The 24,158-nt window shown below is 42.0% G+C and overlaps 1 protein-coding gene across 2 annotated transcripts in view; it reads left to right on the top strand.

The window, feature by feature from the left end:
* Positions 1 to 23,117, top strand: part of ARHGEF28 (Rho guanine nucleotide exchange factor 28) — a 119,271-nt gene extending 96,154 nt beyond the window's left edge. For both annotated transcript variants that reach the window (XM_026036331.1, XM_026036323.1), the window contains 5 exons: positions 1,890 to 1,928; positions 2,027 to 2,074; positions 3,830 to 4,309; positions 6,154 to 6,454; positions 22,116 to 23,117. In XM_026036331.1, the coding sequence (XP_025892116.1) occupies positions 1,890 to 1,928; positions 2,027 to 2,074; positions 3,830 to 4,309; positions 6,154 to 6,454; positions 22,116 to 22,264 (1,017 nt within the window). In that variant the 3' untranslated portion in view covers positions 22,265 to 23,117. The remainder of the gene's footprint in view (positions 1 to 1,889; positions 1,929 to 2,026; positions 2,075 to 3,829; positions 4,310 to 6,153; positions 6,455 to 22,115) is intronic.
* Positions 23,118 to 24,158: the final 1,041 nt, after the last annotated feature.

Here is a 24,158-nt window from a genome sequence, read left to right on the forward strand (position 1 = left end):
CTGGTGCTTGTCATGGCCTTGACACCCCGGCTAGCTGGGCTAAACCTGCTCCAGTTGTATGTGCAGCCCCCAAGTCCCACTGCCCAGCACCTGTGAGGAGCCTTGGGTGCTTGGTGCGGAGGTGCTTGGGGTGGCCACTTGCTGCCCTTTGCAGCATCAAAGCCCACTGAGCTTTTAATCTCACTGTATATCTCCTCTTTGAAATTAAATAGGGTTTCAAAGAATAAAAGAAAGGGAAGAGCTGACCCTGCCACTGTTGAGTGTGCGGGCTCTCCTTTGTACCCTAGCTCCTCCTCATCCTGCCTGCGTGTCCTTCCTCTCGCTCTGCCTCCCTTCTTTTTCCTGCTCTTCCTCCTTGCACGCAGCTCCGCGAGGGCTGCGTATATGTATAAGTTCAGGAAGGGAGAATGCAGGGAGGAAGGGGACAGGCTGTTTTCACTGGTGGCCAGTGACAGGACGAGGGGTAATGGCCACAAGCTGAAACATTCCGTCTCCAGGTGAGGAGCAACTTCTTTACTGTTAGGGTGACAGAGCAGTGGAACAGGCTGCCCAGGGAGGTTGTGGAGTCTCCTACTCTGGAGGTCTTCAAAACTCACCTGGATGCCGCCCTGTGCCACATGCTCTAGGTGTGCCTGCTTGAGCAGGAAGGTTGGACTAGATGATCTCTAGAGGTCCCTTCCAACCTTAAATATTCTGTGAATTCTGTGAATCTGTGAGGGAAGGCAGAGCTCCCTTGACTCAGTCCTCATGCTGTGTAGGGACAAACGTACAGAATCTTCTGCTTCCTGCTGCAGACTGGGACAGTTTGGATCATGGTGCAGTGGGGAGAGGGGGTGCAGGTGGGGGAAATGAAAGAAAATACCGAAGGGGGATGATAAGAGAAAACAAGAGGGAGTGAAGGAAGTACAGACAGGTTAAGGGGAAAGTGAGCACCAGCTGCTGCATTTTGAGGTGGATTTTGGGACTTGGCTTTTTTGATGCTCATTTTCAGTTATCACAGCTAAATAAAGCAGCTGCTTTGTTCTCTGTAATGGAAAATGAGACTCAGTAGAGAACTTGGGAGAATCTGAGAAAGAGCAAATATTCCCAGAACCCTCCTCCACTCTGAAAAAAGCTAACAGAAATCATACAGGAAGTCTTTTCAATGTAGCCTCAGAAGGGATTGTGTTTTATTTCTCCACTTTTCCACCTTATCTTTCTCAGAGGAGCTGTTTTTCATACTGAAAGGATTATGGGTGGCTTCACCCCATAAATTCAAAAAGGTCCTTAGAAAGGGGGAATTGGGTGGAAAATACAAAACGTCTGGGTCTACAGGGAGAGCAGCAAGCCGGGCTGTGATGTACAGTAGTAAGCACACTGGTATATTTTTCAGAGACAGCAGGCACTCTGCCTTGGCTTAATGTCTCACAGCACGTTTAAGGCATTCACCATAACCTGCTAACACAACTTCTGTTAGCTTCTTGCTGTGTTAGTGCCTTGATTTTTGAAGAATCTTGAGCTGTTTCATCTGACTATAAGTAATCTAAACCCACTCTGCTGTATATACAGAAGTCTGGTTACTGTATTTCGAAACTGTCAAATAAGGCATGAATGGAAATATCTTTTCTGTGTAGCATTAGTCAAAAGAGGATTAAAATTGTGGATGAAATATTTTTGTTTTTACAGTTGTGCTTAGAATCTCTAGTGATTTCCAGGGCAACTCTAGTGTTGAAGAATTATTAGTCTTCATAGGTTGCTGCTTCTGTCTTTTTTCATGTACCCACAAAAAGGGTTGACTCAGCAGTGCATATATTAGCAATATGAATGTCTCCAGTACTGAAAAAATTACCTAGAAGATACAAATGCAAAGTTAACAACTACTTTTTTAAAGCAACATGTGTTTATTTTAGGGTGGAAGTATGAGTTTCCCAGGATCTACAGGGACAGAGGTGAGTTTATTTAAACCCCAGACAGAATGTACTAACATTTATTAGTATTTAGCTAACAGTGGTTAAAGCTTTGAAAACCCTTCTCTTTTGTTTTCTAGATTGTACAAGCAATCCAGAATTTAACCCGTCTCTTGTACAGCATACAGGTGACTACTCCACTGTTAACTTTGTAATGAGCCTTAAATTTTAGCTATTAAGTTTTTTTTAATCTTACCCTAGTTCTAGAAATTGTAATTTGTCATATATTATTATTGTATGTCAGAGGTGTGTTTCATTTAAAGAATTAATGTTTGCTTGGAGCAAGCACCTTGCCCCCAGAAGGATGTGTGTACAGCCCAAAAATGTAGGGAGAAAGTTAAATATAGAGCTGATGCCAGTTCATGTTGAGATTTTTCAAAACATAGTTCAAAATGTTCAAAACTAAATATTTTGTTTAGAATAGTTTCCTGACTATTCTGAACACTACTTGCCACATAGCTGTAAATCAACCCGCTGTAGATATTACAATTTATCACTGTGTGTTCTATAGAACATACATAGTAATAGAGGATTTTGCCTCTTTCATAGCAGATTTGAACATTTGAAGGTTTTATTTCCAAATACTTCAGGATGTTTGATTTTTTTTTAAAATCTTCTGGAAGTTAGCATATTTCATAATAATTCTGAAAATCTTGGGTTTAGAAGTGAATTGAAACAATGCAAAAGCAAAATAAAAACCTTGTAGTTTAGTCAAAATTAAAAAAAAAAAAAAAAGCAGACAAAGACATAATGCCAAAGGCAGTAGAAAAGGATCAGCATCATGCTTATTGTTTAGACCATGAAAATTTGCATAAGCTGGCAGCGTAGGTGCAGAGAAAAAAAGTCTTTGCCCTGTTTACAAATCACTGGAGCTGACCCAATAGTGGGGGAAGAGCCAAGAAATGTGTGAACTGCACATTGCATAAAGCTAAAGAGTCTTTCTGGAGTGGAAGGCATGGGGTAACTGGGTTGTGGGAATTTTCTGGGAATGCCTACTGAAGTGGATTCCCATGCCAGCTCTTGGAAATAGGCTATGGATTAAATGCCTCAGTAGATGTAGGGCTTTCTTTTTTGTTTTGTTTTTCCTCTTAATCCCAGCTCTTTTTTTTTTTGTTAGTATTATTGGAGGATGTCACAATCTTTACTGCAAACAACATCCCAACATCCTTGTGAAGGATGGAACAAACCCATTTCTGTTGTAAAATAAGCCATTGAAACAGCAAAACTGAAACTCTGATTATACTCCATGTTTCTGCTGGCACAGATACCTCGAGTGTGTGTAGCAGTGCTGATGACATGGCTAGGTGGGCAGGTAGCACTAATATTAATAGGACTACACTAAGGCAGGTGAGCAAAGAAAATGTGAGGGTTGGAGTGCAAGCCATACTTGAAACTGTGCAGTTTTCCCCATAGTTTTCCCCGTTCTTGGCATAGATCTGGCCTCTGCCCTCATCCAAGGTCATGCAGGCAACCCACAGCAGAGAAAGGAGAATTCCCATCTACTAGACCATTGCCTTAATGTTCTTTTTAACTATAAAAGGTGCTGTGTTCTTGCATGACTGAACAGCATCTGATAGAATAGGACCCCAACTGTAACTGAAATGTGTAGGCACAGCTGTAGCATGAGCATTACAAAAAGAAGTACTAAGTGCAAACCAGGAGCACTGTTAAAAGTGCTTGAAATGGTTGAGTGCTTTTAGAAACATCTCTTAATGTGGGCATGAACACAGAAATCTCAACTTGCATGATGAATGAACTCCAAAAAAGCACTAACATTGATATCAAGGGAAGATAAAATGTTTTTATATGGTGTTTGTATGTAAAAATGAGAAACCAGATAAAGGCTAGTATTAAATATTTGCAATTGATTTTGTTGTGACTAGGCAGCATTAACGATCCAGGACAGCCACCGAGAGCTCCATAAGTTACTCCTGCAAGAGAACGAGAAGACCGGTCGGGGTCACAGTTCTCGGGTAAACTTCCTCCAGGAACAAGAAAAATATCGGAATATGGGAAAACAAAGGGAGGAGCTGGCAAACATACACAAGCTGAAGCAGCAGTTTCAGCAGGAGCAGCAGCGCTGGTCCCGGGAATGCGAGCAGCGGCAGCGGGAGCAGGAGGCGAGGGAGAGCCGGCTGGGGCAGCGGGAGAGGGAATGCGGCTGCCAAGAGGAGCTGCTCGAGCGGAGCCGCGAGGGCCTGGAGCTGCAGCTGCAGGAGTACCAGCAGAGCCTGCAAAGGCTCCAGGAGGGCCAGCAAATGGTGGAGAAGGAAAAAAACAGTGTGAAAATGCAGCAGAAGCTCCTCTGGCACTGGAAGCACAATCGTCAAAGCAGCCTATTTTCATCCTCAGGGAACCACGAGGTATATATTCCCCCACCATAATTATATCTTGAACTCCAGAGCTGTAGAAGCTTACACTGAAGAAGAGACTAGTATGTCTGGGGTTTTGAGAGCGGTGTTGTTTGTTCGTTGGTAACTTAATGAGTGAGTGTGTGGGAAGCTTGAGGTTCAGCAGTATCCACAGGCAGAAATCATACTCAGACCTATGGGTATTAAATTGAGGACATGGAAATTGTAACTGGCAGAATCTGTGTTTTATCCTGTTTACCACCAAGTAATAGGGACAAACATTTGTTCCCCCCTGGCAAGAGACACCCTACTCTCACTTTTTAGAGGAAAGCTAAATCATTGTTATGTTTTTGCTACTTAAAGTCTTTATCAAGAGTCTTCTGCCACTGTCCTTATTTCTGGATGACAGCACTCTTTCTAGTGAGAGACTTTCTCCAGGAATGGGAAATTCCTGGCTGCTGTAGAGCTTATATATCAGCCCCTTTGTGTGCTTCCCCTGCAAGAGTCAGTCTCTTGGAGGAAGAGGGTGGAGTGTGGCTGCTTTGTGCTCCATCCCAACACTCTTAGGAATAGAATTGCCTAAGCATGGTCATTAGGTGCTGATGTAATTTAGATCAGCTCTGAATCTGCTTAAAGATTTAATAGTAAAAATCATCAAGTTGTTTTGAAGCTGAGGCTGAAGAACAGAAGCTGATTGAACTCACTGGTTGGGCTGGTTGGGTGCTCACCTGCCCAGGTGAGCCCTGGGCTCCAGGCCCTGCACTGGTAAATGGTATCTTGATTTCCATTACTGTTCTTTAAAATGCCTGAAAATCAAAATGTTTTTACTTTGATTTTCCATGTCTTGAAAGCTCGCTGATCCAAACATTTGAAATTCTGGTGGGAGAGGGGTTTTGAAGGATGGTTGCAGGGTTTTGAAGGATGGTAGCCTCATGCAGGGATGGCCAGTATTTCACAGATCAAGAATGAAAATAATGAAATGTTAAAAGAGCCACAAACATTAAATGATTCTCAATCTGGTATTCCATTTGTAAGACTACTTAGATTTTTATTTCAAGTAAACTTCATGGCACTTAATGCAGGCCAACTCTTGGGATCTTCTCTGTTTGGGATCTTCTCTTTGGGGAGATCTCTTTGGGATCCTCTATGACATTTTCCACTGTCATAGTCTTTGCAGCAGCAGAGAGCTAGCTGAGTGGTCGTCCAGTCAGTCAGTACTCCCAGGCCTATATTTTCAGTTACACTGAGCTGTAAGTTCACTAGCTAGTACAGGTATTGCAGCCACTGATGGCTTCTGCTCCTGCTTTTCCATGAGCATAACCTTGATAAATATGTGCATGTGGGGAGTCTTTGCAGGGGTTGCATTCTCAGCCCTCAAGGGCCATGTGCAAGTTGCATAATGATGTTTACCAGCCCTGATTTGACTGATGCAGTCCTATTGCTTATATTCCCATGTCTATATGAGGTGCAGTATTATTTTTGGATTGCAGTGTACACAGACTTGCATGTGTGAAATGGTCCCTAACTGAACTACAGGGCAAAACATCAACCCTTGAAAGGGAATAAGAGCATTACCGCTCTGGTATCAGCCCTTTGTTGTTTGCTACCTGGCTGCCTTGGCTACGTTTCCTGTGTTTCGAGAGAGGCTAAGGTAAAATATTCTAGATTATGGTGGTTTTATTTCTGAGTATACAACCTTAGTGTCAGTCTTATTGTCTTGGAATGTAGGTGGCAATCTATTATGAATCCTCATTTTTTTTTTTCTGGCATTTTAGCTTATCCTGGTAGGAGGATTCTTCTGAAGCTGGACAAAGTTGAAAATGCTGTTTTCTTGCATTTTTTTTTTTCTTCTGCAGATAATGGGACGTAATTCTTCAGACAGCTTACATGGTGAAAATTCCTTCTACTTAAATGAAGCTGTAGTACATATGTCTCTAAGCGGTCTCAACAGATCAGATTCTTCTCTAGTTTATGAGGATGGTGTGTATGGGCTGAACAGCTCAAATTCTGATACAGCAAGGACTAGTGAAAATCAGGTGCACCTCAAAATGGACACTTCCTGTCAGCCAACACTGACCAATGAACTCTGGAAATCCTCTGGTCCCTATCAGCAGGTGTCTTTCTCCTGCAAAAGCAACAAGGATGCATTTAATAATGGTAATTAATCCTTTAAATAATTTTAACAGGTAGTATGGGCAGTGTGCCACCTCTCCGAATGATTAGTTCTAGCAACCAAGGCAACTTGGCAGCAGTGGAAGCAGGAGATTTTTCTGAAACAATTGTATGCCCCTTTGTTGTGCTTGTCAAAGATAGAAGAAAACAAAAATACAGTAAGCTTTTACCAGCAATATATCTCATCTCTGTCTGCATAAAGGTTTTCGGAATACCACTTTCTCCAGATCCTTTCCCAGTGGTTTATGTTTTTTGGTGTGTTTGTTGCTTTTTTTGTTGTTTTGCCTTAACATTTGCATTTTACTGACTGCTCTAAAACATGTGTGTTGCTTCACAGTTCCAAGTTAGAATAGCTTTGCATTTACCACTAAAAGGGATATTCTGTGCTTGAAGACCATTCTCTTCATTGAGAATGAACTGAGAGTACCTTGAAAAAGTCTGTTGTTGTGAAAAGAAAATGACGTCACTTCTAAAGGATAATATTTTTAACAATAAGTAGTCAACTGCAAGAATAGCTCTTACTGCCTTATCCTTTTTTGTTTGTTTGTTTTTGTATTTTGCCAGAATATCAAAAGTGATGTGGAGTCTGTTGTGGTTTTTGATTGTGGCTACCAAACAGAGTAGAAAGCGGCTTGTATTTGAGCCCTGCACAATGCACTGGAAAATCCCTCACAAACATGCTAAGAAAGGAATTTACAGAAATGCTGATACTATGCTCTATAAAGTATCTATCTTTTCTTTCTCATGTTGCATAGTGCTAGTTTTGATCTTACTTGGTATCTTCATTCTTGCATTACAGTCAGAGATGTAGAGCAGCATATAAATACACAACATCTGAGAGCCATTGGGGACTATCCTGCGCTTTTGGTGTAATACCCCAAGTGATCTGGCCAGGTTGTCACATACAACTTCCTTTGGGATCCTTGTCACATAAGGGAAGTCAGCACTCCAAGGCCCAAGCTCCCGCCTTTCTAGTAGCTATTGAAGTTGTAGTTCAAATAAATAAATAAAAAAAAAGTCCTTGATTAAAGAACTAGTTTCTTAATAGTCTTGGTAATATGCTAAATAGGCATCTACTACAGTCTTACTAGAGCAACATAATTCCCAGTACACAGATTGCCAAAATAGCATTTTATAATCAAAGGTAGGGCAGGCTAGTCTCATCACCTCAATCAGCAAACCAAGCTGATTAGTAAAAGAGATTAATATTTCTAAAAATGCCTAAATAATCAGTCTGGTGAAACCTGTTCAGGTTTGACTGAAGCTGCCACTTCAGTAACAGGCTAGCTAAGCCAGTGCAAATTTGAAAAGGAAACACATACGTGGGTTTCAACCTCTGCAAAGTGGATTAGCTTGCACTGGCAAAGGTTCACATGCAAGCTAACCAGGATACTGTGTACTGAGCCCACATGAGAGAGCCTGGCTTAATTAAACTGCCTTGCATGATTTAATGGTGCTGATTCTGCGATAAGGTGCTGGAGCTTCTGAATGTGGAGATGCCCTTTACCTACACGAGGCTGACAAGCGGCCGGCGCTGTGTTCAGCTGCTGTCGGGGCCTCTGCTTCGGCCTAGGCCCCGGAGCAACCCTGGCTGCAAACCGTGCCCGGAGCTAGAGCAACAGGATGGTTGAAATCTCGAAATCTCTCAATTTTTGAAATCTCAAAAATTAGGCCAAGTTTTAGGGAGTAGGGAATGAGGAGAACTTCCCCAAAAAGACAGATAGCATCTGGGGAGACCCTCTTCCAGCAAATGGCCCCACACGTGGAAGTGAAGCCAGTCAGTTGTTCTTAAGCAACAGGAATCAGGCAGGACAGTGTGAATGTTTCAGACAAGGAAGCAGGTTCCACTGTGGTGGTGTTTTTGTGGGCATATTTTTTCCCCAGAGACTTTAGCAGAGGCAAAGAACATTTCTGACTTTGTGCCTTCTCTTTCCTGATTCCTCTGCAGAATAAGGACAGTTGTGGACACTGTGAAGGAAAGCTGTTAGGGATGCAATGAAAGACATACCAGGAAGAGGCTGAGAGGAAGCTGAAGCTTTTCATGTTCTTATGTTGACAAAAGTTTCATGACATCTTTCAGCATTTTTCAGTGAGCTCTGGGTGTGAAGTTCCATAATGCGATTTGTAAAATTACTCCTAAATAAGTCAAAATAGAATAACAAAACACATAACAGAAATGTGCATATCTTGTACATGACCAAATCTTGCATATGCTAAGTTTTGTGCATGGTATTCATGCAGGGAATTTCTTGACTTTGATTAATTTTCCTTGAATTATTAGGCATACTATAAGAAGTCGAACCTGTCCAACAAAAAACCACACAAAACCCCCTTAAATTATTTATTAACTAAAAATAATTTATTAACTAAAAACACTACCTGTTCCTGTTGCCAAGGAGTTAATCATGCTGCATTCTACTGTATATTAAGTAGTATACAAATTCATAAATATACCAAAATGGAAATAGCTACATTCCTCCAGTGCATAATTTTCCATTCATATTTTCTAAGTAAGACATATGTCTCTTCACACAGCAAGCATCATGATTATATATCATCATTTTATGTGTATGGGAGGGAACTTTGCTAAAGACCTTGGGGCAATTTCCCACAAAGCAGAAACTGGCACAAGTACACTCACTAGAGAAGGTGTGTCAGTCAACGGGAGGAAAATATGATTGAAAGAAAAATGTGTTAATGCTTTACACTAATGGTTATGAAATTATCTGCATGAAAGAAGACAACTACTTTAGCTAATTAGGAATCAGGGGAAATATAGGTTTTGTGTCAGACTAGACTGAGAATTGAATAAATTACATCTTGCATTTAATTGACATGTCAGGTTAACTAGCCAGACTGATGCCTAAGGATTTACCTGTGGATTCACCTCTTTGATTTTAGGAATCCATGCAATTTTAATTCTTTTAAGCTTTGAAGTGAACAGCGTTGCAATGCCTGCTGCCTTTTGTTTTTGTTATTCAGATGTTGTAGCTATAGAAATGGTGATAGATCTGGAAAACTGCACTGAAACTTGGTTGTGAGATTTTTTTTCAAACAGTTGTAATGTTAGCATGAAGGATCCTTGCACTTGTTTTAATGAAAAATGCAGTTTAAATTTGGACTGGGAACATATCAAAAAATCTGATCTCTGTAGACAGCTAAATGTGAAAGCAGAGAAAAAAGTAGGGCTCTATTTGGTTCTGTCTTTTTTTTTTAAGGATGGAAATCTGTGAATATATGCATATTAGCAAGTGAGATAGTTTGATTTTGGCAAAGGAATCTATTCAGAGTCATTTTCATTACATAGTGTGGTTCTTAGAGATATAAAATACTTATTTCACAGAATCACAGAATCACAGAATCACAATTCATGATAGAAAAAAAGGAAACAACATGTAGCATTTCATTTTTTTTTATGTTATTTTCATAACATTTTCTGTTCCTGGAGGCAGATAAATGCTAGTTGTTCTGTTACCTTGTTCTAAAAACTGTAGATCAGATTCATTTGGTTTAGTTTCCTATTGATAATGTTTAATATAAGGTCTAGAAGAGCACATTATTTCTGAGCAGCCTTAGCACTGGACCTAATGATACTATATGAAACTCTCTGCATATGTTTGCATCAGGGGAGCTGAGAAAGGCAGCATATGAGCCAGGCTTTTTTCTCGTTGCATTTATGTAAGACAAATCTCTTGTATATCAGAAGAGCTGTAGAATGTAAAGCAAGTGTGATAAAAATCATGTGGAATATGCTTTGGACTATGGAGAATTAAAAGCCATCTGAAAATGCATAAGCTGGTTCCCCATGGTTCCAACTCAGCAAAGGATTTTGGCAAGTGCTTAAGTCTCAGCAAGTTAGGGCCTTATTCAAATAAACACAGTTATTGCTGCCAGCGCTGGAGGTGGTTAATGGGATCCTGTATTGAGGGCTTTGTTGAATAAAGTGTCTTTCATCAGTTGGAACCTGTTAAATAATGAGTAACAGGTACAAAAAGGTCATTGCAGCTTGGCATATTTGACCATTGCCAATTTTCTTTTCTTTTTTTTTTTTTTTTTTTTCTTTTAATATTAATGCTGTATAAACTCCTTTTGAATACATCTGACTCACTTGTCTTCTGAACAAAAACATAGTTATACCCAATACGTTATACGTTTAACATGTCCCCTGTTTGAAATAGCATCCTTACATCCTTGTAGCCAGCTGCAGACCCCTTATCACCTGCAGAACAGTATGCAAAGATGCTTCTGCACATATTTTGGGTGTATTTACCCATTGTGTTTCACAGCACTTTTTTTTCAGTAGTGCCAATGTTACCATTTTTACTATTCACCTGGCAAAATAAATGAATTCTCCCTTTTGCTGTTTTACCTGAGAAAGGAGAGAAATTGCTTAAAAACATAGGATAACGTGATAATGGGCAGATCTGAAGTTTTAAGCTACCTTCAGCTTGATCTTTTTAATTGATTAGATGTCAAATTGAGAACACCCATTTAATTCCAGCTTGGGAGATTGTCCATTCTGTGACTGGTATCTTCTTTCTGCTGTTAGTATGGGTGACTGTGTAGGTGTGTGCAGAGTTCGTGCAGTGCTCAACACAGATGGTAGTAAAAATAAAATGAGATGGAAACATTAGGCATTGTATCTTACAGGTTCAAAATAACCTTGATTTAGTAGAACGAGTGGGATCTTCCTTAGCTCTGCAACTGGTAACAGCAAGTTTGCCTGCTCTTCCTACACGGGACATGGAGTTTCCTGCTCTGCCATAAGACATCAGTGTCTGTGGGACACTTGGTGGAAGTGAATCATAGGGGAAGTATTTTTTCCCTCTTGGGAATAACACTGACATTTGTTTAAAGCAGATGGCAAAAGGGATTAAATCACATGGCAGAACGATAGCAAAGTGAAAAATACGTCGTTATATGTCATCTGCAATTAGTGTATTTCAAGTAACACTTGCTTATCAGCTCTGGAGTAGTAGGAGCTTATACTTCTGCTACTCATTTTCTCATCTCCAAATACTTTTTCTCAGTTCAGAACATAACCACAGTGGATGAAATGGTATGATACAGCTTCTTAATTAAGGCAGTTAATGATATTCTATTTTTACTTTGTGTAGTAGTGCAAGCACAGAACTTCCTGTGAAATGCCTGCGTGGTTTTATTCTCGCTGATATCTTCCCAATTAGTATTCGCTCATTAGGAAGGAAGTTTTAAAAAGAGTCTTGTCTTCATGGTAATTAATGGAGTGTAGAGGTTGTTCATCCCCTTTCTTTTGAGCTGCCACTGGTCCTGGAGTAACAATGCATGTTGTCTCGGTTTACTTATATATCTATATCTATATCCATATATATATATGGATATATATAAAATATTATATATATAGTATATATATTTACTTATTTTTATATACGTATTGATGGTTCCAGTAACTTTGGTAGTCAGTAAGATTGCTTGCATCAGTGAGATCATAGCAGTTTGAACCATCACCTCTTACACCTGGAATTATTCTTCAGGTAAGGTTACTTAGGTTGTTCCAGTAGGTCTGGATTCCAGGGAGCTGGAAGGAGTGAAAGGAGCACATTTCCAAGCAGGAGCCCCTGCACGGGGAGTGAAAGGAGCACATTTCTAAGCAGAGCCCCTGCACAGGGAGTGCTTTGCCAGAGAGCTGCTCCTTCTGGTTTATAGTTGAGCAGCTGCCGCTCAGTTGTGCTGAGCTGAGACTTTGGCAGCGTGTCCACAGGGAGAGAGGTGATCTCCCAGGGAAAGAAGTCACAAAACAATAGCGCCTTGCTAATTGTTTGATGTCGGCAAGATAGGGTGGGAGGTCCGTGTTTTTCTTATGCAATGTGATCTCTGGGCGGAGGCCTGGTTGGGTGCCCCGCTTTGGTACATTAAAAATGTTTTGTGTACATTTTTGTAATGCACTAAAGCCTGAAATAGATGCACAAGTATGAATAAATAATGTGCCCTAATGGCAGGGAGAAGCTGTTTATGGGTGATCAAATTTTGCAAGATACTGAGTATGCAAACACACCCAGTAAAATCATGTAGCTGAATCACCAAGTGTATCTGTCTGGCTTATTTTGAAAAGTACAATCTCATTTTAATTATTTAGTTTTATACTTTACATATTCCAGGAAATGGCCTGTAGCATGTTGTATAAAAGTAATGAAGTCTTAGTAATATGAAACCTCCTCAGCAGCATCTGCTGTTAAATATTTATTGAGAAACCAGGGAAGATTGCCTGTCTATCTTTTATTGGCATTCATCACTAGCGCCCGATTGCCTTCCACATAAATTATACTGGCAGTAGCCAAATTGCTAGAGGAGATTACATGGAATATCTTGCTCTGCCTCCTCACATGCTTTAAAAGACTTTCCTTTGGGTGTGATTTTTTGGTGGGGTAACAGAGGGGAGGAGTCTTGGTGCTGTTATGGATGTCTGTAGTTTAATCAAGTTTGGAAAGATTTCCAACAGTAACATGCCTAAATTCATCTTGTCCCCTGTAGAGCTTAAGCATAAAATGCTATGAAATAAATGTGGTTTGACTGCATTGGTTTAATGTTTGCCACATAAAAATTCCCTAAAAGCATCTGCCCTTAAAAGCCATTGAATATACTGTGCTTTAAAGAATACCTGACCGACATGATAACTAGCATATTTGGTGAGGATGCAAAGACATTTCTCTCTTTAATTTCGGTTTGCAAATGGCAGGAGAGACACTGGTGACTGCAGGCGCTGCTGAGAAGCCCTCTCCATGTGCAGGAACCCAGCGCTACAGCATATGGGCAAAGGGAAGGGGGAGAAGGTCCTGTAAAAGGCATTGAACACTGGCAGTTTTGAACTAAACCTAGAAATGAGTGGAGGAAGGTATTTGAAGTAGAGCGAGGTAGCATCACATCACTCGTCCCTGCTCCGGAGCCATGGGCTGGGACTGTGGCAGAGCTACAGTGCTCAATCCAGCGGAGGGATGAAGTCAACTTGTAGCAAAGGAGGAAGGAAAAGGTGATGAATTCATGCTTATGGGTAGATAGGTGGAACCCATAGCAGAGAGAAAGGGGAACAGAGGGAAGGAAAACGGATCTTAAGACCATGGGCTCACTGCAGAAAAACACTTGGCTGAAGGGGTAAAGACACATGCTTTTCTTCTGCCTTTGATGTGCAGCCTTCCCCTCAGCTTTTATGCAGAGTGTTTTCACAGCGGTTATTTGTTCACAGCGCGTTTAGCAAACAATTAACACCAGCACCCATTTCAAAATACTGGATCCCACCCTGAAGCTTCCCATGCCTTACGGTGCAAAGCTTGTGGAATGTGCAACTGGCCCTTTATTTGTTATTTATTTTAATGACTGCAAGAAACAAACATCAGTGTGTGCATGTGTACTTCTTGCTAGCATGATCAAAAACATGAGATGGAAAAAAAAGACTATATTAATACTCAAATTGCAGTAAAAAATGGTGAACCTCCCTTTTTTTTTCTTTTTTTTTTTTTCCTCTATTTTTGCTGCTGCAGCCACTCCTTATATGGGCTCAGTTTTCTTTTACTCCTTGGGTTTGGATCTCGTCAGCATTCATGAGTGAAAAGGGCTGGATCTGGCCTTTACTGTTGGGAAACCACCAGTTAAAACTGAGGTGCTTAGGAGGTGTTTTTATAGGTGGCCTCCTCCTTGTGCTGTTGTAAAAGCTGTGTCCTCGTGTTATTAAGAAAATATTTGCCAAAATTCAGAACATTTTACTTTATGCTGCATCTGAAAGACTGCCCGAAAGCTGAGGACAAAACTGATGATTTTCCAAGATCTTTCATTTAATTGTACTTTCTAAGCAAAGTTTTGTAGTTGAGAAAAGAAGGCCATGAAACATGAAGCAAGGTTAATCAACGCAATAACATCCCTCTGCGGTAACGGAGAGCTGGAAACAAAAGTTTTGATGTGTAAATGTGCCAGTATGTTTCAAAGGCAGCAAATTCGTGGCCAGGGCTGCTGTTTGTTGGGGTTAATGCCAACAGCTCTGCCCTGCGAGGGAAGGGAGGAAGCTGCACCATAGTGTTTTACCTGGTGTGGGCAAGGACCACATGGGGATGTCCCAGCCTTTAGCAGCAGCTGGAGCTGGTTGCATCAGCTGCCAAAAATTTGGTAACGTTGGTGGGGCTGTAACTTTATGGGTTTTTTTTGTTTCTCCAGCAAATGTTCAACCCAGAGCTTTACCTTTGGACTGCAGCTTGCTTTAACTTCAGGGCCTGGCCAGATGTGGCCTGCAGGTTGCATGGCAGGGCAGGGGGCAGTTGCACCTGAGGCTCCCTGTGTCCTCTGCGGTGTGGGCAGCTCCATAAGATGGATGAGATGGATGCTCTTCCCTGCCTTGGAGCGCTGCGGATTGCGGGGTCCGCTGGTGTGAGAGGTTACCACGCTGCATAGAGCAGGGGCCACTGCTAACACGCACCGTGGTCCTTTGCAGGAAGGGTGTTCTTGGGGTTTTATGATTTATTTTCTCTTGATCATTTGAGTGCAGCTGTGTTTAATGGGCTGTGAGAGAAGTAGGTCAATAAAACATGTGTTCATGGTTAGCAGAATACCTGTTGCACTGTGTGTAGGTCTGTAATTGACCAACTAAAGCTTCAAAGCCTAATGCAAAGACAGCTTAATGGGGAATTCATACCTAAATAAATTAATATTAAGCAGTAGCAGACGGCTGGCAGGCAGTTTGCCCTGCTAATGTGAAGCTGTGGGTACTTAATTCACAGACAGTTTATGATTTTGAGTGAGGCCGGTTTTTAAGCCTCTCTTATTGATATGCATTAAAAACCAACATGCCAAAACTCTTTCAGAAGCTGTGTGCTTTAAAGCTATCACAGCTGATAACAAAGCCGTGTACGTAGGGTAAAACTTTAAACTATTTTAACCTAGAGGCATGTTACGAACTTGATGTTAAGGCACTGTCGCTGACAGTGTCTGAACTTGAGATGTTTTTGAAATTGTGTCTTTGATAGCACCGGTGTTGGAAATAGGGTGTGTTTTCACTTGGTTTTAATAAAAGAAGAAAGGACTGCAGCATCACATGTTTCCCAAACTGGAGACTTTAAGACAAGTATCAAATAAATGAATTGGACCTATTGTGAGGGTCCATGAAAAGGCAGCTTCAGTGGAGTAAATTTATATTTCTCACTATCCAAGAACTTGGTCCAAATTTTCTAGACTAAGCCTCTCTAAAGGATTATGAGGTGAAACCCGTAAACAGCATCACATGCTTTTCTATAAGCCAACAACTAAGCAAAGAACAGAAACGTACAGAATAGTGGCATTTCCAATAATTTTATGATGTTCAAAACATTTTGCCATGTTCAAAGCACAGGCATGAAGTTTTATGATGTAGACATTTATGATCATAGATTTTGAATTCTTTCTGCTCCCTGTCTTGTAACAAAAACATGCGTGAAAATCTGGGGGCTAATCAATGTAGTATCTATTCCGGTGTAATTGCTCAGCTGCTTTTCGTGAAAAGACCTCTTACTCATGAAGATACTTGTTTGCCTAAGAAATGGAGCAGCTGCTTTCTCTTCTTTTGGGCTGGTTAAAAGTGAATAGCACCATTAAAATTCTCAGATTGATTTCCTGTCTTAGTTGAGAAATGATTGGGTTTCATCCTGGGTAGCTTCAGGGTCAAAATATTTTCCTCATGTTTTTGGAACGCAGTAACAAGTTCAGTTCAGTCTCTGTTGTAAAATCAGACCTTCAGAGGTGCTGAGTCCCATCTTCCTAAAGGTATTTGAGAATCTCCCAGTGACTTTTTTCTCCAACCCTTAAATCTTAAGAGATGGCATTGCTATACAAAATGGACCTAGACTTTTCTTGAGTGCTTGGCAGATTCATAAACAACTGAACGTGTAGTATGGAAAATATATCGGAAAGTAGGAGAGTTTTTAGTAGGCACTGAAAAAAAAAGCACAAAACCTCTCACAGAGCCTTTTTCTGCAGGGAAAGAGAGAGAGACCAGGATGCCCAGAGCTCCCCAAGGGACTGACTAATGTGGTAGGAAGTGCAGGATCATCGTGGCAGCATTGCTGGTGGGGACTGTTCAGGGGAGCTTGCAGAAGTTGGGCTGCCATTTTTTACTGAATTGCAGTGGCAAACGAGAGCTCGTTTCTGCTGAATTCCTCTGAGTGTCCCAGACCCGGTGCTTTTACACTTAGCTGTTTTTTAGGTGTCTGCTTGTGCTTTGTATTATGCATGAGTGCCACTGGGGGGATTAAATGCAGCAGCTCTGCCATTTCAAATAGCTTTGGGCTGAAGTTGATGTGTCAGCTGTCAGTCCAGATGAACTTGATATAAAAACTGGCAAACTTAGCTCCATATATTTTTTTCGAAGGGAATAATGGTTTTAAGAATATATGACACATTTGATGCTCGAAGTGGCATAAATCTCACTTTATTTAATGAAATTTTATTTTGTAAAGAGAGTTAAAGCATGATATAGAGCTGTGAAAGCCACAACAAACTCATTCAGCGCTTACTATATTTCTGCAAAATCCATGTCGTGAGTTCCCTTTCTTCCTGAAATAGCTGGGAGGAAAAAAGCCCCTGGTACCCAAGCTGTCCTGACCCAGCAGCAGACCCAGCTTGGAGCAGGAGCTTGGGCTAGAGGCCTGCTGAAATCCCTTCCAACCTGCCTATAATACTGTCATATTAGGGTTAGAGCTGGAGGAAAAAAGGCTCAGGGCTTTATATTCAAAACACAGACACTTGAGTGAGTTTTATTGGACGGAGTATTTCCTATCCTTGCTGTAATCATCTCCAGGCTTACCTGAAGAGCTCAGATTCTCGAGGGAAGGGGATGAAGGAGAAAAGCTGTGGCATTTATTTGATGTGGAAATGCTTACATCCTCTGACAACAGCCACAGGAGGGAACCAGTGTGACTAATTAGTTGTTTACTCAGCTCTTGGGCCCCACTTCCCCCTCCAGGAGCAAGGCTGTGTTTGCTTTGGGTGCGTATTGATTTCAGATTTGTGCAAATTCCATCGCTTTGTCCTTTCCTTCTGTCAAGTTTATACTGTGCCACAAATCCTGTGTCTTGGTGCATGGAAAGGCATGGGTAAGGCAGTAGGTTGCATAGTGCTACTTTTTGTTTCATTTACCAGCACTATATTAGCATGTTTTTAGTCAATAGGTGATAGATCTTTCAAATCTGGACCAAGACACCACTTTGAGAGCAGAAGTGCCCTTAGAAACTCTTGTCTGCATGCTTCAGTTATACAGCTTGCCCCTTATTATTACATATCCGTTGCTTTTTGTGGTATTAAACTGTTCTTGTGCAGTTGCTTGTTACCTGTTCTTATAATGCTAGTGCTATGCTTATGGAAAACAAGGCAAAATTTGGATTCATCTTTAATATTTGATTTGGCAGTATGTGTCTGTGTGCTTGAAACAGTTCTTTTCTTTTTTTTTCCCTCAGAATTTGGTTGAAGCAGCCTCTTAAATCCTTTTGAAGTAATTGAGGGGAAAAAAAATCCAAAATATCACTAATTTTTTTGTATAATCATTTCTGAAATGGCCTGAGCTGAGGAAATAAGGAAAAGCTGGGATTAAGTGACATTATTTGCTGTGGTGTGGCAGTGCTGGGCTCCTCTGGCTACCTGGCCCCAAGACATGTTTACATGTAACATGTAAAACATGTAATGAGCTCACTTGGTACTTTGTGTCTGGCCTCAAACACATCCCTCTGATGCTTGAACAGCCGTGCACAGGAGCCTTGACGGAGGCACCGCCTTGGCCACTGCTGGCATTGAGGAGATCTGAAGGCCTGTGGAGACTCCCGGGCGGCCTTTACCCCAGCGTCCTTCAACCTTCATTGCCTGCCAGTGTTTCCTGCACTTGTATGAATGTGAATTAAGAACTGTGTAGCCCGGGTGCCAGGGCGGAATGGTGCGGGCGGGCCCGGCCGTCTCCGCTCATCCTTGTGGCGCGTGGGCGCCGGAGGAGCACGAGGCAGCAGGGCCGCAGAGCAGACCATGAGGGCCCATGGCGGCTCCATGGGCACCGGAGGAGCTCGAGGCCCCTGTGCCGCAGGGCAGGCCATGAGGGCCCAGGGTGGCGCTGGCGATGCGGGGGCTGCCGGGCTGCTGGGCGCGCTGTTGAGCTGAGCACGCGGGCAGCACCGGGCAGCTCCGCCAGCAGGAGAGGGGAGGGAGCAGTACATGGCAAAGTGAGTAGGAAAGGGAGGAGCGCAAGACTCTTTGGTGGCTGGCACTGCTAGGGGAAGGGTGGTAAGAAAGGAGGCCCATGAATGGATTACAGGCCATGTAAATAAGGATCAAGTTCTTGCTCTCAATCACAATGTTGCAGAAACCAGGCTTGCAAAGAAGCCTGAGGTGAGGGGTTGCTGGTGTATCCCCTGTGCTACCCTTGGGTCCCATTAGTTTCTGATGAATATTAGGTGCTTCCAGGCAGTCTCCTTTAGCAGAAGCCCCATCAGCCAGCTGTTCTCTGCCCCACTCTTTGCATGAGCTCCTAAATAATTATTTTCTGATGGGGGAAGTTTGAGCATACTCAGTTGTTGGGAGTTGTTTAGTAGGCAGCAGCTGATACTTTCCAGCCTGATGCTGGAGGTTTCCTCCCTGTTTTAGAAGAGTGTTTAGTGAGGAGGGTTTCTCTCAGTATCACATTGAGCTCCGAGGGCAGCCCGTGCCACGGGCACAGCAGCAACGTGACAGCGATCTCAGGGAAGCCTTCTTGGCAGCTGTGGAAGCTCTGTATAACAAGAGCCCACGCTGATGTATCCCTAACCATACAGCAGGTCCCTCTCCTCCCCTCTGCCCTCACCTGAGGTTCTGATTACCAATTCCGGGCACTTCTCCATCCCTGCTGGAGCAGCTGCTCCCGTCGTAGCATCGCTGCCTACACGGGACCAGCTGGTGTCCGGGCTGGGCTGCCCACAGCGTGGTGTGAAGCATGAGAGAGCAGGCACCCTGCCCACGTCCAGGCAGCCGGGCGACACGCTGGGCTTTCATTAGGCACAGCCTGGCTCCTGTGCCACCCAGACGCGGCCAGAAACAGCGCGTGCCCTCGTCTGTCGGGTGCAGCAGAACATTTCCAGCCCCAGAAGCCGTTTTCACTCCGGGAATAACGGCTGTCACCTCCCAGGTTCTCTCCTACTGTTCAGGCTCTCTTAATGCAACAGAACAGGAAAGGTAGAAAAGCAGCTAAGCTAGTTGTAAATCATTCATTTCAATACTGACAGAATCTGATTCTTTTTCACCCAGATCTATTGGTTTCCATTACTTTGCTCTGCTTCTCCAACTGGTTACAGTTAATGAGAAATGGTTTGGAAACAGCTACTGTTCTAATTGGTAGAGCAATTACAGGTTAGTTTTGATGGTAGAAAATGACTACATGTGAGGTGTTTCTGTGTTTCTGTTTTTTTTTTTTTTTTTTTTTTTTTCCCCTCCAAATTTGTAATTAGGCATCTTTGATTGTGTGCTTCATGCTCTTTGGAAATAGATCTTTCACATAAGTTCTTACTGCCTGGTATTGCAATGCACTTAACTTTGTTAAGGTAAATGGACTCATAGGACTTATAAAGAATATTAGTGTGGGTAAAATTACCCTGAAATTTAAGTACACAGAGGATGAGGACCTTTCACCGGTAGTGCTCTTTTTAATAAATAAATAAACCCAAAGTATACATTGCCCATAAAGAAGAGCAGACATAGGATATTTCTGGTTTCTTGAGCCTGTGTCTCCAAACTGCAATCTCCTTTCTAATATAGTTGTGAAAAAGAAATAAATGCAAATGTTAACTTTAACAAAGAAGGGCTATTCAGGTATATTCTAGAGTCGAAACCTGCAGATCCAGAGTAACTCACCTGCAGTGAAGACATAGCTGGATTTTCACTGAGAGCAAAACACAATCCTTTCAATCCAATGTAAAACAAAAGAAGGGGAATTTGGGTTTCTTTTTCTTGCATACTGTGTCACTCCATTATGACCAAGCACTGCGTGCATACATCTGCTGTGCCCCTGGCACAGACCCGGCAACCTCAGGGGCAGTCACAGCAAATACTCCTTTTATACCGGAAGCCAACCCGCTGCCGCCTGCGTGCTGCCCTCGGCCGTGTGACTGTCAGAGAGGAGAGCGCCCTGGAAGCAGAGGCTCTGATACGATATGTTCTCATGGACCTGTCGCATACTCATCTCCCACCACGCCGTGTGCCCAGTGGCAGGGGTCTCTGATGGGTGCCAGCAAACTGGTTTTGCTTAAGCTGTGAACCTCAGTGAACAAGACTGGGGAAAGCTGCATGGGAAATGCAAAGTGTGGCTAGGTGTCATTTTAAATTGCTCCTGTTTAGAGTGACAGCATGTGTGAAAACAAGCATCTCCTTTATGCTAGGTTTTGCTTGCATGTGCATCTGCAAGAAGAGTTAGGAAGCAAGGCAGGCACAAAATGACTTTCTACTTCTCTGCATGAATGACAAGGGGCTCCAAGAGCCCCGCTGCTGGGTTTGGTGGCTTCAGGCATTACCCCTGCTGGCTGTGGGAGAGCTGACCAGCTCTGCTTCTTTCTACTCAGTCACTTTTACAGAGTTAAGAGTGAGAAGTTGACCCTCCTGAAGCAAGAGCAGAGATAGATTGGGTAGGGATTACAGTCAGAAGAAAGGAGCACGGCAGCCCTGTCCATGGCAGGCAGTCATTGCTCTTGCCTGAGGAGGATGATGCATGCTTCCTTCTTACGCAACTTGCTATTCTGGTAGATGTTGCTTTGCAGAAATAAAGCTGCAGAAATGCCAGCTATAGAATAGTTCCTGAGGGCCTGAAGTGGTACAGAAAGCTGAGTAATAAAAGAAGCCAACCACGGTTATTGTTTTTGAGTAACCCACAGATGACAGCAAAACCTTCAAAGCAGTACTCGGAAAAAGAAGTTTATGATTCCGCTTTCCCCATTTGAAGGAGAAAAACTGAAAGCTAACAAATGAAAATCCTCATGCAATAATTTATTAGCTTTTGGGAGCAAGTGTTATCTTCACACATAGAGGACTGAAACAAGAAATAAAGTAGGTGATTTGCCTGAACTAACACAGATAGTCTTGGCAGAGAAAGTTGGAATGATTATACAGCTATTACAGACTGCGAGTGCAAGTCAGGGGGACTTAACAGAGACTCTCTTGATTCTTTTTCATCCACAAAAAAAAAAAAAAAGAAAAAAAGGTCTTGCAAGTAAATTTTATGTACCGTTGGACACTGTATTAATTTTACAAATGAGTTATCTTACTAATAAAGGATAATGATGTACTCTGTGCTGCCCTCCAGCACAACTCTTATAGTATTTATGCCTTTCCATTAGTGTGTGTCTGGTTAATAAAGTATGAGTATAAAACACCTTTATAGGTCATTTTACATGTGCTTTTAGTACTATTGCAGATATAATGCTGCTGATCCATACAGTTGGATAACAGCAAAAGGACTGTAACATTTTTCAGTAATTTTAGGTAAGACACCTTTCTCTAGGCTTTAGCGTATTTCTTTATACCCGTTTTCCTTTCTGTATGCTAGGAAATAACTATGCTTTATCACACTGCTGATTAGTATTTGCTCTTTGTGAGTGCAGGGGCATTGAACAAGGTGGATTTTGACATGGCTCTCTCTTGTGCATTGCAGATCTAAATGCATCAGAAGCTCAAAAAGACAGTCCAAACCATGGATCCATCCATCCCCTGCGAGCAGATGTGCTCTTGAACCACCAGCCGGAGAGCCAGCAGGATGCAGAAAGTGAAGACAGAGTAGAGGAAAATATTGTTTACCTCTGATGATTTATTTTCTAATCTCAGTAGCACTTTGAAATATAACTATGTTTGCTTTTCTAAATGTATGTAGTTGCTCTCTGTATGACCAAATGGCTTTAAGGATAGTATTTAATATTCAGTGCAAAATTTGCCCCTGATAAATATAACAATTAAGTTATTTTGAAACCTTTTTTTTTTAATAATCTTTAATTTATAACATAATTTCAAATACTTCCCAAGAAGCAATGGGAAGCAGGGGAAACATAGCCTTTTGGAATTGTAAAGAAACCACCAAAAGCTGTGACTGCTGGTATTGATTTTCTCTAGAGTCCTCTTTTTCAAAGGGCAAATTCAGAAGTATGAATTTGCTCTCAGATTTTGGCATATGGATCAGTAACCTTCTAACAATTGTGATATTACACAAAAAGACAGCAAGAAAAGAATGATGCCTATAATCTTTGTTCAAATGCACTATCTACCCTTAACTAGAGGGCTGTAACAGGTTGTTTTCCTTGTCACTTGGCTCAGACACTGCTCAGCAGAGGATGCTTTTTATGGTGTCAACATTAATTGCTAGCAAGTGTTTGTTCCTGTCCCAAGGCTTACCATCCTTTTGATGCTATTACCAGTTTCTGTGCAGAGATGCTGTAAGTCCGTTCATTATTGTATTATAACTGCACCTTATTTCAGTAAGTGGCTGTACTTACATTTGCATTAAAATATACGATGAAATCTTCTCACTGCTCGAAAGAAAAATGAGGGAAAAAAATGTATTCTCTTAGTTCAATTGAAACTCATTGAAAGTCTGCTCTTTTTCTCTGTTGGAGCTAGCTACTTTTTTGCTTTCAGGTTCATGAGCCCATCAGTGTGGTAGGTAGTAAGAAAACAGGCTTTGTGTTTCTTGTCTTTCAGGAATCTTTGTATACTTCTGTTGAATTGAATAAATATTCTGTTCCTCTCACTGCAACTTCAGTGCAATGTCAGGTCCTCCAAAGAAGTTTGTAAGCGGGAGGAACAAGTTTCCTTCCCCACTTGGCAAAGTCAAAGCTGTGCTTGCTTCTTACAAGGAGCAGAGTTTTAGATGGTCGGTATTTGTCAGCACGGGTTTCCTCTGCAGAGCATTCTCTTCCAGGGGCTGGTGTGGCCAGCCAGCAATCTGGACAGCTTTTTGGCAAGGTTCTGAACAGCAGAACCAGATCCTGCAATGCGACATGTCACACAATGTCTGTTACCCACTGACCAGTGGGAAAATGCAAAAAAGAATGGGAATTTGCTTCATCCTTGTTCATTCTGCATTTTATTGTGCCTTCCCTGGAACATCTGGTACTGGTTACTGCCAAACTGCTGGATGGATGGCTGCTCTCCCAACCTGATAGGGGAATTGTCATGTAAGTACCTTGCAACTCGGAGGGGAAAAGAGGATGCTGCTTCTCTCATTAGTTTTAATTAAGGGGCTGGGAGTCAAAAACTTCTGGCCCGTATTTCAGCTGCAAATTCCTCTGCGATCAAACAGTATCTTATTTTGCTCACCTGTGTTTACAGTAAGACATAAGGCACCAGAGGAGGGCAAAGGCAAGAAACAGGTGGCCTCTAGATTTAGGTGTTTTAATTGTAGAAAATGTTTAAACTATGGGTCAGTATGGTTTCAACAGGTGCTCTTTATAACAAGATGTATTATGCACCCCTGAACTCTGTGCATTATTTAGGCATTTGTTAATACTTAGCAGAATTTAAGTGTAGCCCCAGTGAGACTCCGCCATGTCAGCAGGCTGCATTTCCAGTCCCTGTCAGACATATATTAATGATTCCTGCTCTTTTTTTAAGTAGAAAAATATATGCAAAATGTTTCACCCCTAGCCCTTTATTACAAGTAAAGCGGACATATTTTGCAAGGCCTGTTATATTTATTCATTTTTAA

The sequence above is a fragment of the Nothoprocta perdicaria genome, unplaced genomic scaffold (genome assembly GCF_003342845.1).
Source record: "Nothoprocta perdicaria isolate Ctin4 unplaced genomic scaffold, notPer1 scaffold_1, whole genome shotgun sequence".
In the NCBI taxonomy this organism is placed as follows: domain Eukaryota; kingdom Metazoa; phylum Chordata; class Aves; order Tinamiformes; family Tinamidae; genus Nothoprocta; species Nothoprocta perdicaria.